Here is a 17,965-nt window from a genome sequence, read left to right as displayed (position 1 = left end):
TGTTTCTGTAAAGTGATCAGTACAGAACAAAAAGTGTCAACTTATTATTAATGTATTATTAGGATTGGTCAGAAGGAAAACTGCAAGATTTCTTGATGATTTTATAATATGAATAACAAAATGAAAAATAAAAAAACATAAAACTATTTTTAAAATAACAATTTGATTAGACAATAGATAATTTTCTGATGACACAATCCCTTTAAGTTCTAAGGAGTCCCTACTACTTCAACCTTAAGCCCCTATTACATGGGGCGACTGAGAGGAGCAAACAAGTGCTGTCAGTGATCGCTTGCTCCTTGTTCCCTGCTTGATGCCGCCGCCATTACGTGCGAGCAGGTGAGTACAAGGGGGGGGGGAGCTGCGGGGGGGCTGCCCGGGTGATCGCTGAATCGTCTGGGTAGCCCATAGCAGATAGCAGCGGTTTGCTGCCACCACTCCTATTCCACGGAGCAACGGCAGCAGATTACTGCTATATTGGTCGTTTGTCTTTCAAAATGTTGAAAGACTAATTACTGCAACAATCAGCCGACATTGTTAATGTTGGCTGATCGTTGCCTTCTATTACACAAGACAATTTTTGTCCATAACGGCCGATATCTGTCGATTAATTGTTTAGTGTAGGGCTTTTACACTTCACTCTGCAAATAATAGGCTAATAGTAGATGTTATGTTATGTTATGTGTACCTTGTAAATACAATTAATGTTTTTTAACTATTTAAGGAAGTTAAGGCAGGTCCATGGTTAATGTGTCCTTAAAGTATCCACAGAGACTGTCATCCATCACAACCCATGAAAGGAATAACTCTGTAAACTGCATTTATATAAATGGCAGTGTTCCCTGGTTGCAAGATGAAATATGATACAAGGAAAATGAGAGGGAAGCTTAAGGTCGGACCCCTAAGGTTTTTTCTTTTGGAGTACAGGATTCAGGACTTGAACATTATTATAGTGAAATCATAACCAGCTGGGTATTCCTCAGAAATGAAAAGGTTAAATAATGAGAAGATCTGTAGCATATGATATTTCCGAGCTCCTGTTAACAACTGCATTTCACATGCTGGAGAAACAACAGATCTTTTGGAATAAGTCATGATTGAAAACAGAAACAATTGCTTATTATGTGGAAAGTATCTAATGGTAATTATATATTATTATACATAATTGAAAGAAAGGTTTGCTGTACTGCTCACTGCAATGCTATATGTTAAGATGTTGAGCGCCCACAGCAAGGATGGCAAGATCAGTATCTGCACGTACCAGCATCATGTTTTAGCAAGTAGAAAGAAGCAGAAAACACATACAAGGAAGACTGCAAATACACTGCAACATTACTCACAATCTATGCTCAGTTCTTGTATGTATACGCACGCACGCACACGCACACACACACACACGCACACACACACTGTACAGAGCTGGTCTCCCAGTATATGGAGTCCTCTAAATCTATATGCATTGTGTGCCACCATATGGTAACACTGGAAAATACCACCCAGCCTGCAGCCCATGGAATTATTGATGAGACGGTGGCCCATTTAAACAGCTTATTAGCATGTATTCCAGAATTCAGAGTGCCACAGATCTAATATTGGCGGCCTATCCCAAGGATCGCCATACAATTTCAAAGGTTGGATAACTCCTTTAATGAAACCCAACCTTAATAAGTTTTTAAATGGAGATGGAACTGGTGGCACATCAGCATGGTAAGATTCTCTTGTTTACCCGTAGCAACCAATCCCAGTTGAGGTTTCAATATGAGGAATGACAGCTATGATTGGTTGCTATAGGAAACAAAGAGATTCTTACTATAACACAGCTTTAGAAGTCCCCCTCACTGTGCTTTTGAGTTAGAGTTTTTTTTTAAAACTAACTTGTATTAGGGTTAAGGGAGGTTGAAAACGAATAATTAATATTATTGAGACCGGGTCTTCCTAAGCTTTTTGTACTTGAGCCTCACCAGCCAATACATGTTGATGCTGGGGCCTTACCAACAAACACCCACTACAGCACAGTGCCAAATACTGTACAGTGCACATAATATCCTCTACCTCCAACAATCCAGCACCACAGAAATAAGAAATACAGAAATAAGTATGTAACTGCCAGCAAAAAACTAGTACCGCAGTACAGCAATTAATACAAATGTCACAGTGCAGCAATAGATACTGCTCCATCTGTAGTAACCCCCCACCAAAGTACAGCATTCCTGTCCTTATTGTTACCTGGCCGTTGTTACTCCTTTCTTGAGAAATGTTCTTGTGCTGCTCTGATGTACTTTGTGATTGGACAAATGGCATTATTGTGAATAAGCAATGTGGAAGCTGTGGAGCACCACATGCCATTGATGTAAGAGGTGATTGTAAGCTATAAGGCTGGGTTCACACTACGTATATTTCAGTCAGTATTGTGGTCCTCATATTGCAACCAAAACCAGGAGTATATTGAAAACACAGAAAGGCTCTGTCCACACAATGTTGAAATTGAGTGGATGGCCGCCATATAACAGTAAATAACGGCCATTATTTCGATATAACAGCCGTTGTTTTAAAATACCAGCAAATATTTGCCATTAAATGGCGGCCATCCACTCAATTTCAACATTGTGTGAACAGATCCTTTCTGTGTTTTTAATCCACTCCTGGTTTTGGTTGCAATATGAGGACCACAATACTGACTGAAATATACGTAGTGTGAACCCAGCCTAAAGATGTGATGAGGACAGACCAATATTCTACAGTAGTGCAGCTCAATGCCACAATGAACTAGGGGCTACCAGACAACAACAGTCTATTAAACCCTACTGTGTATGGCGGATAAATGGACACTGCACCTCAACTATTTTCTTTCCTGGGGTAGATGGGATCTTCAAGCAAGACACTGTGACACTACTAAAAGCTCCCTTCATTTGTTAGAAGAGCTGGACCAAGACTTCCCAGCAGTACCTTGGCCAACTTATTTCTTAGACCCAGGGGCGGTCTTGGCATTTCTGGGGCCCCAAGCGAAGTTATGTCTGGGGCCCCCCCCTCGACACGCGTTCCAAAACAATAGACCGTTGTGTGTTGCTCCCAGTAGTATATACCCCTTGTGCGCTACCGCCAGTAATATATACTCCTTGTGTGCTGCCCCAATAGTATATACCCCTTGTGTCCTGCCCCCAGTAGTATATACCCCTTGTTTGCTTCCCCCAGTAGTATATAGACCCCTGTGTGTTCCCCCAGTTATATATAGCCCCCGTGTGCTCCCCCAGAAGTATATAGACCTCCTGTGTGCTGCCCCAGTTGTATATAGACCCCCTGTGTGCTGCCCCCAGTTGTATATACCCCCTGTGTGCTCCCCCACTAGTATATAGGCCCCCTGTGTGCTCCTTCAGTGGTATATAGCCCCCCTGTGTGCTCCCCCACTTGGATATAGACCTCCTGTGTGCTCCCCCACTTGGATATAGACCCCTGTGTGCTCCTTCAGTAGTATATAAACCCCCTGTGTGGTTCCCCCAGTAGTATTTAGACCACCTGTGTGCCCCACCAGTATTATATAGATCCCTTGTGTGCTGCCCCAGTAGTATACAGACCCCTGTGTGCTCCCCCAGTTAAATATAGACCACCTGTGTGCCTCACAAGTAGTATATAGACCCCCTGTATGTTCCCCCAGTAGTATATAGACCCCCTGTGTGCCCCACCAGTAGTATATAGACCCCTGTGTGCTCCCCCACTTGGATATAGACCTCCTGTGTGCTCTCCAAGTTGTATACAGACCCCCTGTGTGCTGCCCCTGTTATATAGTCCCCCTGTGTGCTCCCCCCATTTATATAGACCCCCGCTGTGCGTTCCCCCAGTTAAACAGACCCCTGTGTGCTCCCCCTCCCATATAGTATATAACACAATAAAACAAACACTTATACTCACCTGGGTCCGGGCGTCTCCTCTTCTTTTCACTCTTGTGGACGCAGGAAGGGTTTTCCCTGCAATCACAAGAGGCCACACTTCCCTTGTCCTGGCGCCGATGCTCCAGTGATGTCACTGGAGCGCCGGCACCACAAGGACAAAGCTGCCACTTGTGACCGCAGGGAAAACCCTTCCTGCGGCCACAAGAGTGACTGACAGGAAGGGGGCCAATGTCTCCCGCCCTGTCAGTGCTGCTGCATGTAACTATGAGCGCTCATTACGATTGCTCATAGTTACAGTTCAGATGGCAGCAGCGAGCGGGGCAGTGGCCCTGTCCAGCTGTCTTGAGCACAAGAGCGGGGCGTGGGGCGATCGCTTGGGGTGCTTGGTGCCAAAGACAGCCACTGCTTAGACCTAAACCCAATTGAGCATCTGTGGAACCACCTCAATCCTAATGTTCTCGCTATGGATTCTCCCCCCACGCACTTAGCAACTATGGGGTGCAACAGTCAGCAAGGCTCCAGATACCTGTGACAACCTACCAGCCCATTTAGCTTCTGTCCATGCTGCACATGGTGGTTAATCTGGATATTCGCTGTTGTTCATAATAATGTGACTCATTGTGTGTGTATTATACAGCATTTTACATGTAAATCTAAGAGATTTCAGCTCTAGGCTTTCTTTCAATCACTGTTCTCTGCATGGTGTCATCTCTCAGCATGTGGAATGTAAACAGAGCTGAAAGTCGGCTGGTTGTCTATGATCCTGAAATATAGGACTCTCTTGGACTGACATGTTGTTTTTCTTCTGATCAATTTGCTAAAAACACTCACTTGTGTATAGAGAAGCAGAACAAATTGATTTTGTGTAGTGTACACTTTGCTTATATAGGTCTGTGACAACTTTGTCTTTGATATTTCACAAATTCCATGTTATGTGTAGTTTAGAGGCAAAATAATCTAAGTCATTGTTTTTGTATATTTAAATCCTAGATCTTCATAGAGAGTATAAACAGAATCACTTAGTAACACTGATATACATACAATATACATCCGAATTGTCATCTGGGAAATGAAGCAGTTAATTAAAATGTTTTGGAATGTTAATAAAAAGAGTCCCTTCTCGCTATAGAGGACAATACATACAAAAAAAAACTTACAAAAAAACTTTGGAGAAGTTATACACATACCTTGTGAAATCTCCCTTTGCCTCCTAAAATGAGAGAATAAACAAGGTTAATACCTATGATTACATTTCTTAATTGTTTTGGAGCTTAACAACTAAAAACACAAATTTCGCATGCTTTGTCTAAATGGCTGCGAAATACAGAAGCAGGTATACAAACTATTGGACGCCTATGTAGTCACGAGAAGTAAAGCAGCAGCATGTTGTACTGGGTCAGCCTATTGAGGGTTTCTCCTCTCCACAATGACAGTAATATTAACCAAGAAAGTGAGGAGGAACCAACCAGATGGGGGGTTATGGAAAAGCCCTGGGTTCTCCTGTCCTGAGATGACAGGATGTGAAGTAATAAACAGCAGCAGGAGGAGATCCAATACTGCTTCAGGGCTCCTTTTGCACTATGTATTGTATATATCCCTTGTAAGAAAACAAACATAAATTAACAAAAAAAAAAGTCAGGTTTAGTGGAGTTCATTCTGGACGGTACTGCACCAATGAATAGCAGACACACAAAACTGACATGTCAGGTTTTTGTGCGGCCGCTTGGAATCCCGGACGGAGTGTATACTCTTTGGGGGAGATTTATAAAAGGGTGTAAATATACACCTGGTGTAAACTGCCCACAGCAACCAATCACAGCTCAGCTTTCAGCTCTGGTAGAACAAAAGAGTAGCTGTGATTGGTTGCTGGGGGCAGTTTACACCAGGTGTATATTTACACTCTTTCATAAATCTCTCCTCCAAAGAGTATACACTCCGGACAGGATTCCATAGACTTTAATGTGATTAAGTTCATTAAATAACGGCCTTGGTTGCGAAACTGCGACTATGGCTGTTGTTTAATGAAATTGTACAGAGTGTGAACTTAAATGTAGCCAATGTCTACTCCTCTTCTGAGCTCATACAAAGCGTATCCAGGAATATCATGTGACCTAACTGTAATTGTCACAGGGGGAGGCGGAGCCAATGGCTTTGCTCTGTTGGCTGTTTTTTCGCTTATCGCTTGTCTGGAAAGGAGGGTGGCACATCCAGGAACAAGAGACGCCCACTGCAGCGGAAGTCAAACTTCTGGCGGCAGAGCTGCACACAAAGTAAGCTTGGGTCGGAGTACCCCTTTAAATGCTAATCGGAATCGCAGCAGATTTCCCTCGTGTATATGTACCTAATGGGGTAGTTTACACAAAGGTGTGTTAAAAAACATTATCCCAAGACTATGATGGGGGAAAAACAAGCCCTCTTTAGAAAATGACAATGACAAAGCATTAGTTCAGGAAACAGAGCATTGTTTAAATGAAATAGATTGAACATTAAGGAAGATAACATTTCTTCTAGATTAGGACCCCATAGTTTATTCAGGAAACCCTTCTGCCTAGTAGGTTAGTGACACTGGACACTTTCCCATGGCCGAGGGGTTGTTGCTAACAGAGAAGTAGAATTTCTGAGGAATGGTCTTAAAGAGGCCCAGCTAACCCATTAGGGAGCTTAGTGTTAGTTTTTAGTCTTACTATCTTTCAAACATTTACAATTAAGAGCATGGGGGAGGGGGAGATGTCAGGGGCACAACCCTAACTTAATGATGCAGAAAATCCATGCATGCCACAGGACTATTCAGCCTCGGCTTCTTTTCCTGTTCAGCAGCTGCAGCACCATAGTAAGTTGCTAGGAAGATCTTAATCCCTGATCCATGTCTATTTTTCCTTACTGCCTCTTTGATTCCCATATTGTACAATGTCACATAGCAACAGTGGATAGCAGCAAATCTTGAGGTCTAATGATGCTATTCAACAAAGACCTCTGTATTGTAAAGCTCCTTTTCAGCTGAAGCCCTGTAAGCGTTGCCATACAGAATACATAGTCAATAATGGAGTTAAAGTTATTTGGGTCTGTTCATATCATGTTCAATTATTCTGTGAAAATATTTTTTTAAATGGATCTGTTAAGAGTTCCATTGGTTTTCTTTAATGTGCCTGTATGTGTCAAGTTTCTGTTAGGATCTACTATTTTTAACAGGATAGATAAATGGAGACTGTCTAATTTCTCTGTCCTGTCGATAAACAGGATCCTGATGGATGTTTTTTTTTCTTTCCATGCAGTAAGCAGAGTGCTGCAGGCTAGGCATCCTGTTGCATGCTGTTAAACCATCCTGTAAGACATCAGATTTTCTTTTTATATAAAACTTAATTGACTTTATCAACTATAAAAGAGGGCAAAATAAAAAGGTATCAGTTAAAACAGATTCAGGCTATGTTCCCACTACAGGAACATATCAGCATTTTCAGAGAAGTGGATTTCTAGTGATTACGACTGCAAATGACTATAATGGTCATTATTTGCGGCCGTCAATATTAACCCCTTTCCCTCCTGAGCCACTTTTCCCCGGCCAGGAGCACAGCGGTTCACTGCACTGCATCTTTAGTAAGAGGACCGTGTAAGCACCACCTATTAACACAGTGTGCACTGCCAGCAATACACGTACCACAGGTTGAGCACCTATTGGGTGCTCAACCTTTTCGGGTGACTAGTACCCGGAAGACAATACTGGCAATGCATAATGGAGTCAGAGTGCCAGATGTTTTCTTTTATTATTAAAACAAATGTTCTGAAGTCCTCTTTAAGTCTGCACAGGGCTGAGGATACTGACAGGCCCCTACCATAATCTACAAACAACCTCCAACTCCAGACTACACGGATTATGGGGCGCAGGTCCAACTTGAGATCGAGGCACAGTGAGTAATAAAAATGTTTTATTATGGAGACTCAACGCGTTTCGGAACCGCACCGGTTCCTTTCTCAAGAGTCATGATACTGACAAAACAAAACAGCAATATACATCACAAACCCAAAATGACGTCAAAAGGGGGAGGGGAACTCAGAACCTCCCACTTCAATCAGCACAGACACCTGTGACACCGATAAAGGAAGGCATATAGCCATATACTACATTACATTAAAATACAACAATATATAAAAAAAGAGTATATAAAAAGTATATATATATAAAAAAGTATAAGTTTTTTTATACTCTTTCTTTATATATATATATATATATATATATACTTTTTATATACTCTTTTTTTATATATTGTTGTATTTTAATGTAATGTAGTATATGGCTATATGCCTTCCTTTATCGGTGTCACAGGTGTCTGTGCTGATTGAAGTGGGAGGTTCTGAGTTTCCCTCCCCCTTTTGACGTCATTTTGGGTTTGTGATATATATTGCTGTTTTGTTTTGTCAGTATCATGACTCTTTTTATTACTCACTGTGCCTCGATCTCAAGTTGGACCTGCGCCCCATAATCCGTGTAGTCTGGAGTTGGAGGTTGTTTGTATCTTTGTTTCCTTTTGAATATCGGGAGTGGCTGCGGTCCTTGATCTATACGCTGCAGAGTGTTGTGCCTCCCTTTGCACAACCATATCAGGTGAGGGTTGCTGTGCACCCCTAACCCCTTTACACCTTGTCCTTCTGATCCTCGCCATGGAGCGCTGTCGCCCTTTGTTTTTTCTACCATAATCTGACATTGCTTAAATCACAGATTAGAACTGGCAGTTCACTATACTATTGTAGAAATGAACGCAATAAACCATTTTAGGCTTTTATTAAAAGCATATAAGCTGTTTACCATCAACCAACAAAACAATTGCTACTTTATGAGTGTTCAGTTGACTGGCAGGCCTCAAGTATAGTGATAATGGGGAAGACTGGCCTTAAAGGGAAACTGATTTTTCCCCTAAAAGGGAAAAAGATGCCCCAAACTGCTTACATTGCTACCTATCTATGGAAACAGTGACATTATCCATACCTTTATTTTAGTTTTCTGGGGTGGCAATCCCCTAAAAAAAGTGTCCGAGGTGTGACCAGGGCCCTAAAGTGCAGTGATTTTCCCTGGTCACACGTATATGACACTTTAGCAGCAATTAAAAGCATTTTCCTAGGTCAATGCAGTCTCAGACAACCACAATGTTGCATACATCAACAGTACAAGCAAATAAAGGAAACCTGGAATATATCCTATAAAAGAAACATGCTTTTTCTGCACCCCCCCATATTAGTATTAATATTATTATTATTTATTTTATCTTATTTACTAAGGAAAATCCATCTTCAGGAGTAAGTGAAGGTTTTTAGCTTTCCTGAGATCAGCTTAGGCAGCATCCGTATATTTTGCGGAGATGTATTAACATCATGCCGTGCAGCTGTGTCATTGCAGTGCCATTGAAATTCAAATTTTCCCAGCTGCCAGCGGGGCAAACAATCCAGGACAGCCATTCACTGTCCGTAGGTCCGCAAAATATACGGACATGTGAATGCAGCCTCTTACTACCAATGTCTATAGAGAGGAGAGGCCCAGGGGGATAAGTGAGAAGAAAGGGAAGTGTGTGGAGAGACACAGACTCTGCAAGCTTAGGGTCGTATTAGGTGGTCCCATTACTAATGTAAGTGAGCATCAATGTGCCAGAGCCTATTACAAGGCTCGATAATCGTGCAGCAGGTGCTGTATATAAGCTAATACATACCTGTCCATGCTCCTTGTGTTATCCTCGCTTCTGCCCGCAGCTGCCGCTGGAACTTCAGAGGAGGTCTCTGAAGTAAGAGGCTGCTCAGCCAGTCACTGGCCTCAGTGGTCTCATCTCAGCCAGTAATTGGCTAAGCGGCTTGTCACTCCAGACACTGGCTCTTAATTTCCAGCGGCAGCTGCAGGCAGAAGCGAGGAGAACACCAGAAGCATGGACAAGTATGTATTAACTCGCCCTGATTTGGCAGATTATCGCTCTGTGTAATAGGGCCCCCGGCAACCAATCAGATTCCACCTTTAATTTTTCAAAGAATCTGTGAGGAATGAAAAGTGGAATCTTACTGGTTGCTAGTGGAAACTAAGACAATTCTACTTTACACTAGATTGATAAATCTTTCCCTGTATTCCTAGCACTTCTTTCATGATACAGCCCTTGTCATTGGTCTAAAAAAAAAAAAAAAAAAAAAAAAAAAAGAGGCAGCACCTTTCATTTCTCGTGTGCATCTATTTTCTGCCACATTATGCATTTCTATATATTAGCATTTAAGAGCTGAAACGAAACTGACAATCTAGTAACCAGGGTTTCCAATTGCCTTTCCTGCTTTGTATACACAATAAATACAAGCTGACGCAGGATGTATGCATTAAAAAAGGGATGTCAGGACTTCTTCTTTGTACAGTGAACTGGTACATCTTATTAAACTGGGCTTGTTTCCTAGGAATCACCAAGTATGACTATGTGATCTGTCTACACATCCACAAAACATACACATAAAGGACGAGAAAGCAAATTGTGACGGCAAACTATATTGTCTAAATATGTAAATATCAATCTTATTAAAAAGTAAAATGAAAGTAAAGGTCTTTGCTGTCACATGGGCTTCATTAGGCATGCATGGAACAGCCCATATATTCTATACACATATGGATTCTGACATACAAAAAAGGCAATGTTACCATCTTAATTGACATCACATTTGGCATGTGAAAGCATATGGGGTGCATGATGTGGATGACAATGCTTTAGATTTGATCATCTTCTTTCGTTCCCCTGTGGGAGAGCTATGAGATAGGAGGTGGAGAAGGCCTTCTTACCTGCAGGATGTATGCTGCCAGTTCAAAAACAACCTCGCTGTCAACATCTATCAATTCCTGCAAAATGCAAAGAGAAAAGATGTTGTGAATTTGCAACAGGCTGCTCCGAGCTGTATAATGTAGCGTGCAGAGTTGCACTCTTGTGGCTCCACATCAAAAGGTCTATATTACACTTCTACTTGGAATGCTAAGAAGAGGGGGGGTTACATTAAACCTTACTTTTAACATAAATTCTGCCTAAAATAAGAACAGTCAAAGGCCCTGCAGTTATTTTCATCACAATTAAACAAAGATTAACATATTCTGTAACCTGTGGTCCATCACGCAGCCATATTACAACTGATACTGTCAAATACATTACGCATATACACCAGCCTAAACTTTACAACATATCCAAAAGGGAACAAGAGAGATCTGTCAAGACGGATGAATTCCCCTACTCGCAGGGCTGTCAGTTGTTCTCTATTTGTAGTTCCCAAATGTACCACAAGGAACTAAAACATTTGTTGGCTAAAGAAAGGGATTTCCGGAGGCTGAGACAGCAGAAAAGGTATTCCTGGCACAGCAGAAATATGACCCTTCATATCTAATCTACTGTGACTGCCATACTGTGACTGGATTATTTATGCACTCATATATATGATGAACAGAGATATCAAGGGCACGAAATCGATTTAGAACATACAGAATAATACAGCTGGATGCAAATTGGTGTAAGACAACAAAGCAATCCAAGTGTAAGGCTCCTATTACACGGAGCGGTAATCTACCTAATCCGGACAATTTGGCAGATTTTCGCTAAAAAAAACAATAAGCTGATGAAGTGATCGCTGATCGTTGTTGTTTGTTCCAGCCTAAAAATTATCAGCTGCCAGCTGCACATCACTACGTATAAGGGTACAAACCCACTTGACGTATTTGCTGCGTGAATCAGTCTTAAAAATAAGCAGGCAAAACGCAGGTTGGCTTTATACAATTGTTCTGCGTTAAAATACGCAATTGCGTGTTTTTGAAGCGTGAAGCTACATGCGTTTTTCGCACAGGTTGTTAACAACTGATGCTTTGCTAACAACAAGCTTCACGCTTCAAAAATACGCAATTGCGTATTTTAACGCAGAACAATTGTATAAAGCCAACCTGCGTTTTGCCTGCTTATTTTTAAGACTGATTCACGCAGCAAATACGTCAAGTGGGTTTGTACCCTAATAATGTAAAAAAATACAAAAACTTTATACATAGCTCTCTGCCCTCCCCAAAGTCCTTCTCGCTTCTGTCCTCTTCCCGCAACCGCAGCTGGAACTTATGAGCCAGTCTTTGAAGTGTCAGGCCGTGGCATTTTCCCGTCTTTGCCAGTGATTGGCTGAGGGATATGGTCACCAGGTCCCCTTTATTTTCATTCACAGTCCCAGGTCATGAAGGGGTTTTTCCATCTCTAGGATATGCCATCATTAACTAGGGTCTGGACTCTGGGACCCCCACAACTGTGATAATGAAGGGATTAGAGCACTAGTGTTTGTGCCCTCTTTGCCGTTTTTCTGCTGTACCAATTTAACTGAATAGGTCCAGGTGTTGTCCCAGCAATACCTCCCAGCAGGTCTGGCCGTCAAAGTTGCATATATGGGGCTCTCCCAACTGTCCACTGAGAGATAATGTTAAATAGGGTTGGGTGTGATTGAAAATCATGGTGAACTGGGGGCGCTGGGACTGCCTCCAGTGTACTAAGCTGGCCTAATTGCAAATCAAGAATCCACCTCAAATGGCAGGAACCGGGTGGTGGTTTGAAAAATAGACTGTGCCAACTGGTTCTATGTGCTGGTGCCAACCATGTTATATATAAAAAAAAACTATTTCGGTAGGCGAAGTGGTACATTCACTTTTAATTTACTTTTGTAGCGTCAAGGGAAACTGAATAAAGAGAAGCTCTGGTTTAAAGTCCAACACACAGGTCTAAGCACATTACAATTCTACTGAAATATGTATGCAATTTTGAATAACGTTTTTTATGAGAATCCTCCTTTTCATCTAGTGCATTGAACTCTGAAGAGGTGATCAGTGAACTCTGAGATCCCAAACAGTGAACATCTCTGAATACAGGAGACAGGGTTCCCATGAATAGCTGCAGGCAGCCACTAATGACATTCTGTCACCATTCCCCTTCCACAATCCTGTTCTCCTCTCTCTCAACGGCTCTGCGAGTCATGGAGGCTGCTTCCCAGCCAAGGACAATCGGAGCTCTGTTCTTTCATGGTCCTGATTTAATTAACAACCTCTTGAGCTATTATAAGCCTCTTATTCTAGAATCTCAGAGTCAAACCTGCACCTTCCCAATAAAGGTCAATGACACTGGTCACTGGGGAAAAGCTGCTAGATGCAGCTGACGCTCCTCACACTCTGATCATGAGGGGGTCGCTAGAATAGGTGAACACAGAAGACAGATATTACCTATGATGTCTGCCATATTCATATGGATAAAACAATATACATGCCAATAATACAGTCTGAACCTTCTCCTAGATGGATAAGCTGTATTAGACAGCGTCGTTAGCGCCCAGGAACTCACCGGGCTGATGAATGCAAAGTCCAAGAAGTAAACCAGAGGAACAGCCGATTCCAATAAAAAAAACACTTTATTGATAATCGGACAAAGATAAAATCCACTTAATGGAAAGAAAAATGTGACGCGTTTCGACGTGTACACGTCTTAGTCACTGCAGTGACTATCTTTATCTTTGTCCGATTATCAATAAAGTGTTTTTTTTTTATTGGAGATGGCTGTTCCGCTGGTTTACTTCTTGGACTTTGCATTCAAAACAAATTATATGCTATTGTACTAAGCTTCACAATGGGATATTGTGCCCAATGCTACTTGTCTTAAGGGGGCTCAGGTCAGACTTTCTTATATTTTAAATATGTCCTAGTTCTGCTAAAACACTGATAAAGCTATTTAGGGCTCATCTACATGTGATGAATATGACACATATGAACCCATGCTGTACCCTTATGTGTCTCCCGTTTCACATGCAGGCACACACTGTTTCTAATAGACTTTTCTACTAGTAACATGCTCCAATGCATGTCACTTTATGGAATTTTTCCCCCTAACAGCATTATGATACTTTACACAGGGTGCATATAGATCAGGACCTACTGGAGTACATATCAATCCTTGTCATATAGTTCCATGCAAACAGCAAAGAAATAGTGTATAGTGGCTCAGTGGTTAGTATTTTTTCTCTCCATCAGGTGAGTTTACAAACATTTTTATAATAATTTCAAATGTATTTCAAATTGAATTATATGAAACTAGCAATAGTTTTTTTTTTTTTGTTAAATGTTATTTCCTTTTCCTGCATAACATAAAACAATTTCCCTCTGAATATTTTCAACTCTCCCTATTACAATAACTGTTAACTGTACTAATATCTGTGTGTCTAATGCTAAGGCTCTGTTTACACAATGCAGTTTCTTTGCAATACATGACCCAACTGAAGGAAAGGATTCTAGGGATTCTTAGATAGAAAGAGACAACTAAATTAGTTAATACTAGCTAAATAAATTATCTCATCATATAAATGCCATGGCCTGAAGTTGCTAGGTGGTAACAGCAGGTGGGCTTCTGGTGTTTTACTTGGGCACTGGCCAAGGTGGCCCGGAGTGTTTGTACCCACCCCCAGACAAACTGGCACTGGGCTTTGCAAAAGGAGTGGAGGTACCCACCCCCCGGACACTCTGGCACTGGGCTTTGAAAAGGTAGCACAATGTGTGGGTGCAGGTCCAACATTTACTTGAAATCTTTGGTGCAATGCAGTTAATGCTTTCAGTGAGTGCAGGTACAGGTGTTGGTAGTGTTTGAGGTAGTAGATAGTAGTAGGAAGTGGTTGGAAAAAGAAGTGTGCTTGACTTGAATAGGCTCAGGGGATATCTTGGGGACTTTGCCTAATTAGTTCCGTACTTTGCCAGGATAGTGTGTACAAAGACTTGGGGTGGGGGGTGTAAAATTTAGACTGGTGTAAACTGGCCACAGCAACCAATCACAGCTCCTCTTTTCTTTCACCAGAGCTGGAAGCTGAGCTGTGATTGGTTGCTGTGGGCAGTTTGCACCAGTCTAAATTTTACACCATTTCATAAATCTCCCCTTTGGTGTTGAAACGTAGAATACCTTGTACTCTTGATTAGGAAAAGGGATAGTGAGGAAAACTGACTTATGCCAAACAAGTCCAGCAAGTGTCAGGTTTGGTAGCAAGAGTCACAGGCTTCCACGACTGGGCAATGCTAACCTCCAAAAGGTTCCCTGAGAAGGCCGAACTAGTATCAATGGAGTACCTTAGCTACTAGGACACTACATAAACTGAGGAGGGAATCCTTGTGTCAGGGTTTGCACTAGGTAATTTCTCAGTTTTGCCTAGCTACCACATACATAGCACTAAACTGGTCATTACAGGAAGTTTTCCTCCTTCTAAATTCAAAATATGAGCAATGCTCTTTTCTTTATTCTTCATTTAGCAGTTGCAGAAACAACACAGGGAAACATTATGGTACCCCTAAGTTAACCCCTAGTCTTAAGAAATGGTGCATCAATAGCATAGGCTCACAAGTGAATTACTAGGGTGGGCTGATGACAGTAGTTTCTACATGAAATAATAACACAAGTCTTTACAAAGTAGCAGCCCATTAAGAAAGAGACGGACACAATGCCCAGTTCATAATAATGCGCCCTACTGACAGCTCAGAGTCAGGAAGCTGCTTATCTCTACCAAGCAACATTTTGTAATAAAACAATAGTGTTTAGTCAACAGGAATGTCATTTTCTATAGACTTCAGCTAAAGCTGCCATTTCTTGGCAAGAAATCGTTCTGGCATATTTGTAATTGTTAGAAGCAACTGCTGGGATTCTTCTGTGACCTTGTCCTCTTTGTGTTAGAAAGTACACTCGTACTCCCTGAGGAACACCCTGCCCCGAATACACTCCTGTGATAAGTGCTGCAGAGAGGCACAGGCAGAGCTTTTCATCTTCCATCTCAGAGCCAAAAGAATCTTTATGAGAACAAATGCCGGAAGATTCCTCATCTTTCTATTTATTGTACATTATTGTCATTTCTTTTATTGCATATTAGATATTTTCCGCCTTATGTTTATCAGGCTGAGGAGACATGCATACTAGAAGGATACATCACAAAAAAGGAACACCCATATGTGTGTTAACTATCCAAGTTACACAATAGAATTATATTCCATTGTATTTAATCCAGGGAGACGTTTTTTCTGGAAGAAAGCAGCCATGTTTTTTTAAAGCCTGGACAATCCCTTTACTAGCTCTCATTTACCTGAGCACTAGAGGGGACATTTCTTAAGACTGGTGTACTTGTACGCAAGTCTTAAATAAAGCCTCACACCCATTTAGCTAGATTTATTATTTATTTGCACTTTATTCTCCCATTGGTTTTTTATTCCACAGCAAGAATATAGTGCTATAGCCTTAAACTTAAATACTGTACTGCTGTGTAAAAATAAATAATAAAGAGACCATACTTACCTGTCTATGCTCCCCCCGATGCCCTTTGCCGGTGTCTATAGGTTCCTAGCTGAGTTATGGCCAGCTCAGCTATTCACGGCGCTGTCCCATAGCAGCCAGTGGCCAACCAGCTGGGAGCAGAGACACCATTGAAGGGCTCCAGGGGGAGCACGGACAGGTAAGTTTGGTCTCTTTATTATTTATTTATTCACCACAGCACAGGTTCTCATTTTTCTAAGGCTATATCACTATATGGGGAAAAAACATGGCCACTGAAGAGACGGAGGACATGTGATCCACTGCCATCCCTGTTCTGGAATGTCAGTGGATTATGTGTCCTCCATCTCTTCAGTGGGCAGGGTTAGCACTTATAACCCTTAAAACTAATACCTGCAGTGAAAGAGGACATGTGATCAATGTCCTGGAAGGGAAGGCGGAAAGGAATGAACGAATCGGAGAGGACTCCATCTAACAGATTTTCAGCATTAGGAGGGGGTGAGTTAGAGGCCATGATTATAGCCTATGGCTTATATGTATAACTTTTCTCTGACTACTACTGAACAGTAAAAAGATAATTTTGAGCAGAATACCCCTTTAACTTGATGAGACCTAAAGGATACAATCATACCTCTATGGAGTAAATAAAAAAAAAACAAAAAAAAAAAACAATCTATGCTTCATCAGTACAGGATGACTTATAATTACTGTATCTGCATGTAAGGCATTAAGTTGTATGTCTGGTGTTTTTGAAAAAAATGTTTAAGTAGAATATTATTACAGTAAATGCCTAGTATTGGTTAGCTATTGTTAGTATTCAACAATACTAGCTTTTATTGTTACAAAGATCCACTAACCACTTTCTTCATACTGCACATTCCTTGTTTTTAGATTTTTTTTTTCAAAATTTTATTGTCCATATTTACATTATTGATCCCAATATATAATTTATGTATTTGCTTATACAACTCCCTACAACACATAGGCTAAGCTTTTCATTTTTGGGTCCTGGCTGTTTTCATTTTTTAAGTCAATGCAATAATGTATTCTTTCTGATGCTTATTTGTAAACATATATCAAAATGGGATACATATGGCATTTGTTCTCTTTAGCTGCATTTTAGTTAGTAGGGTCTCTGTTGGTAATTGAATGTGAAACTACTGCCATCTAGTGGGCGATGAAATGTATTGCACTTCAAATGTTTCAGTAGACAAGTAGCTTTGTGTAATCTCATACTACTCCAGTAGAGTGATATTGCACACAGTGTCAAATGCTATTGCAGTTTTTTGAGCTGAACCTAAAAGTGGATCCAGCAAGAAGGAGAAATATTGGTCCTATGTTTATTTACCCTAGTGCCAAAAACTCAGCTTTTTGCTTGGATTAAAAAAATGGCAAGAAATGCAATGAATTTTTTTTTAAAGCGCTGTGTGTGAACCACCCTAATTATACTGTTTTACCAGTTATGACAAACATGACAGAAAATTGTACAGCCCGAACAATGTAATTACAGAAAATTATTGCAAATTACCTATTGCTAAATATATAACAAATGTATGATTATAACAGGTTTAAATAAGCCATAAACTATTCTAGGGATACATTTAAACCGATATCATAGATACTAATGTCTAAAAGCAGTGCAGGAGACAGGGAGGTAAGAGGATGTTATTTTTTTCACCACCTCCTCTTTCCCCTTCCCAAGCATTCTGAAAAAAGGGGCACTGGCAGGAAACCCCTATTAAAAAAGTTATCTAGGATTAGAAAAACATAGCAATTTCT

General features: G+C 41.1%; 1 protein-coding gene across 7 annotated transcripts in view; it reads right to left on the bottom strand.

The window, feature by feature from the left end:
• The window catches only part of FRMD4A (FERM domain containing 4A), a 318,619-nt gene that overhangs the window by 70,621 nt on the left and 230,033 nt on the right, over positions 1-17,965 (bottom strand). For all 7 annotated transcript variants that reach the window (XM_069978544.1, XM_069978535.1, XM_069978572.1 and 4 more), the window contains 2 exons: positions 10,678-10,734; positions 5,075-5,097 (listed from right to left, as the gene is read on the bottom strand). In XM_069978544.1, the coding sequence (XP_069834645.1) occupies positions 5,075-5,097; positions 10,678-10,734 (80 nt within the window). The remainder of the gene's footprint in view (positions 1-5,074; positions 5,098-10,677; positions 10,735-17,965) is intronic.

This window comes from Dendropsophus ebraccatus, chromosome 1 (assembly GCF_027789765.1).
Source record: "Dendropsophus ebraccatus isolate aDenEbr1 chromosome 1, aDenEbr1.pat, whole genome shotgun sequence".
In the NCBI taxonomy this organism is placed as follows: Eukaryota; Metazoa; Chordata; class Amphibia; order Anura; family Hylidae; genus Dendropsophus; species Dendropsophus ebraccatus.
The sequence above is the reverse complement of the archived record's forward strand: the minus strand, read 5'-3'. Positions and strand labels throughout refer to the sequence as shown.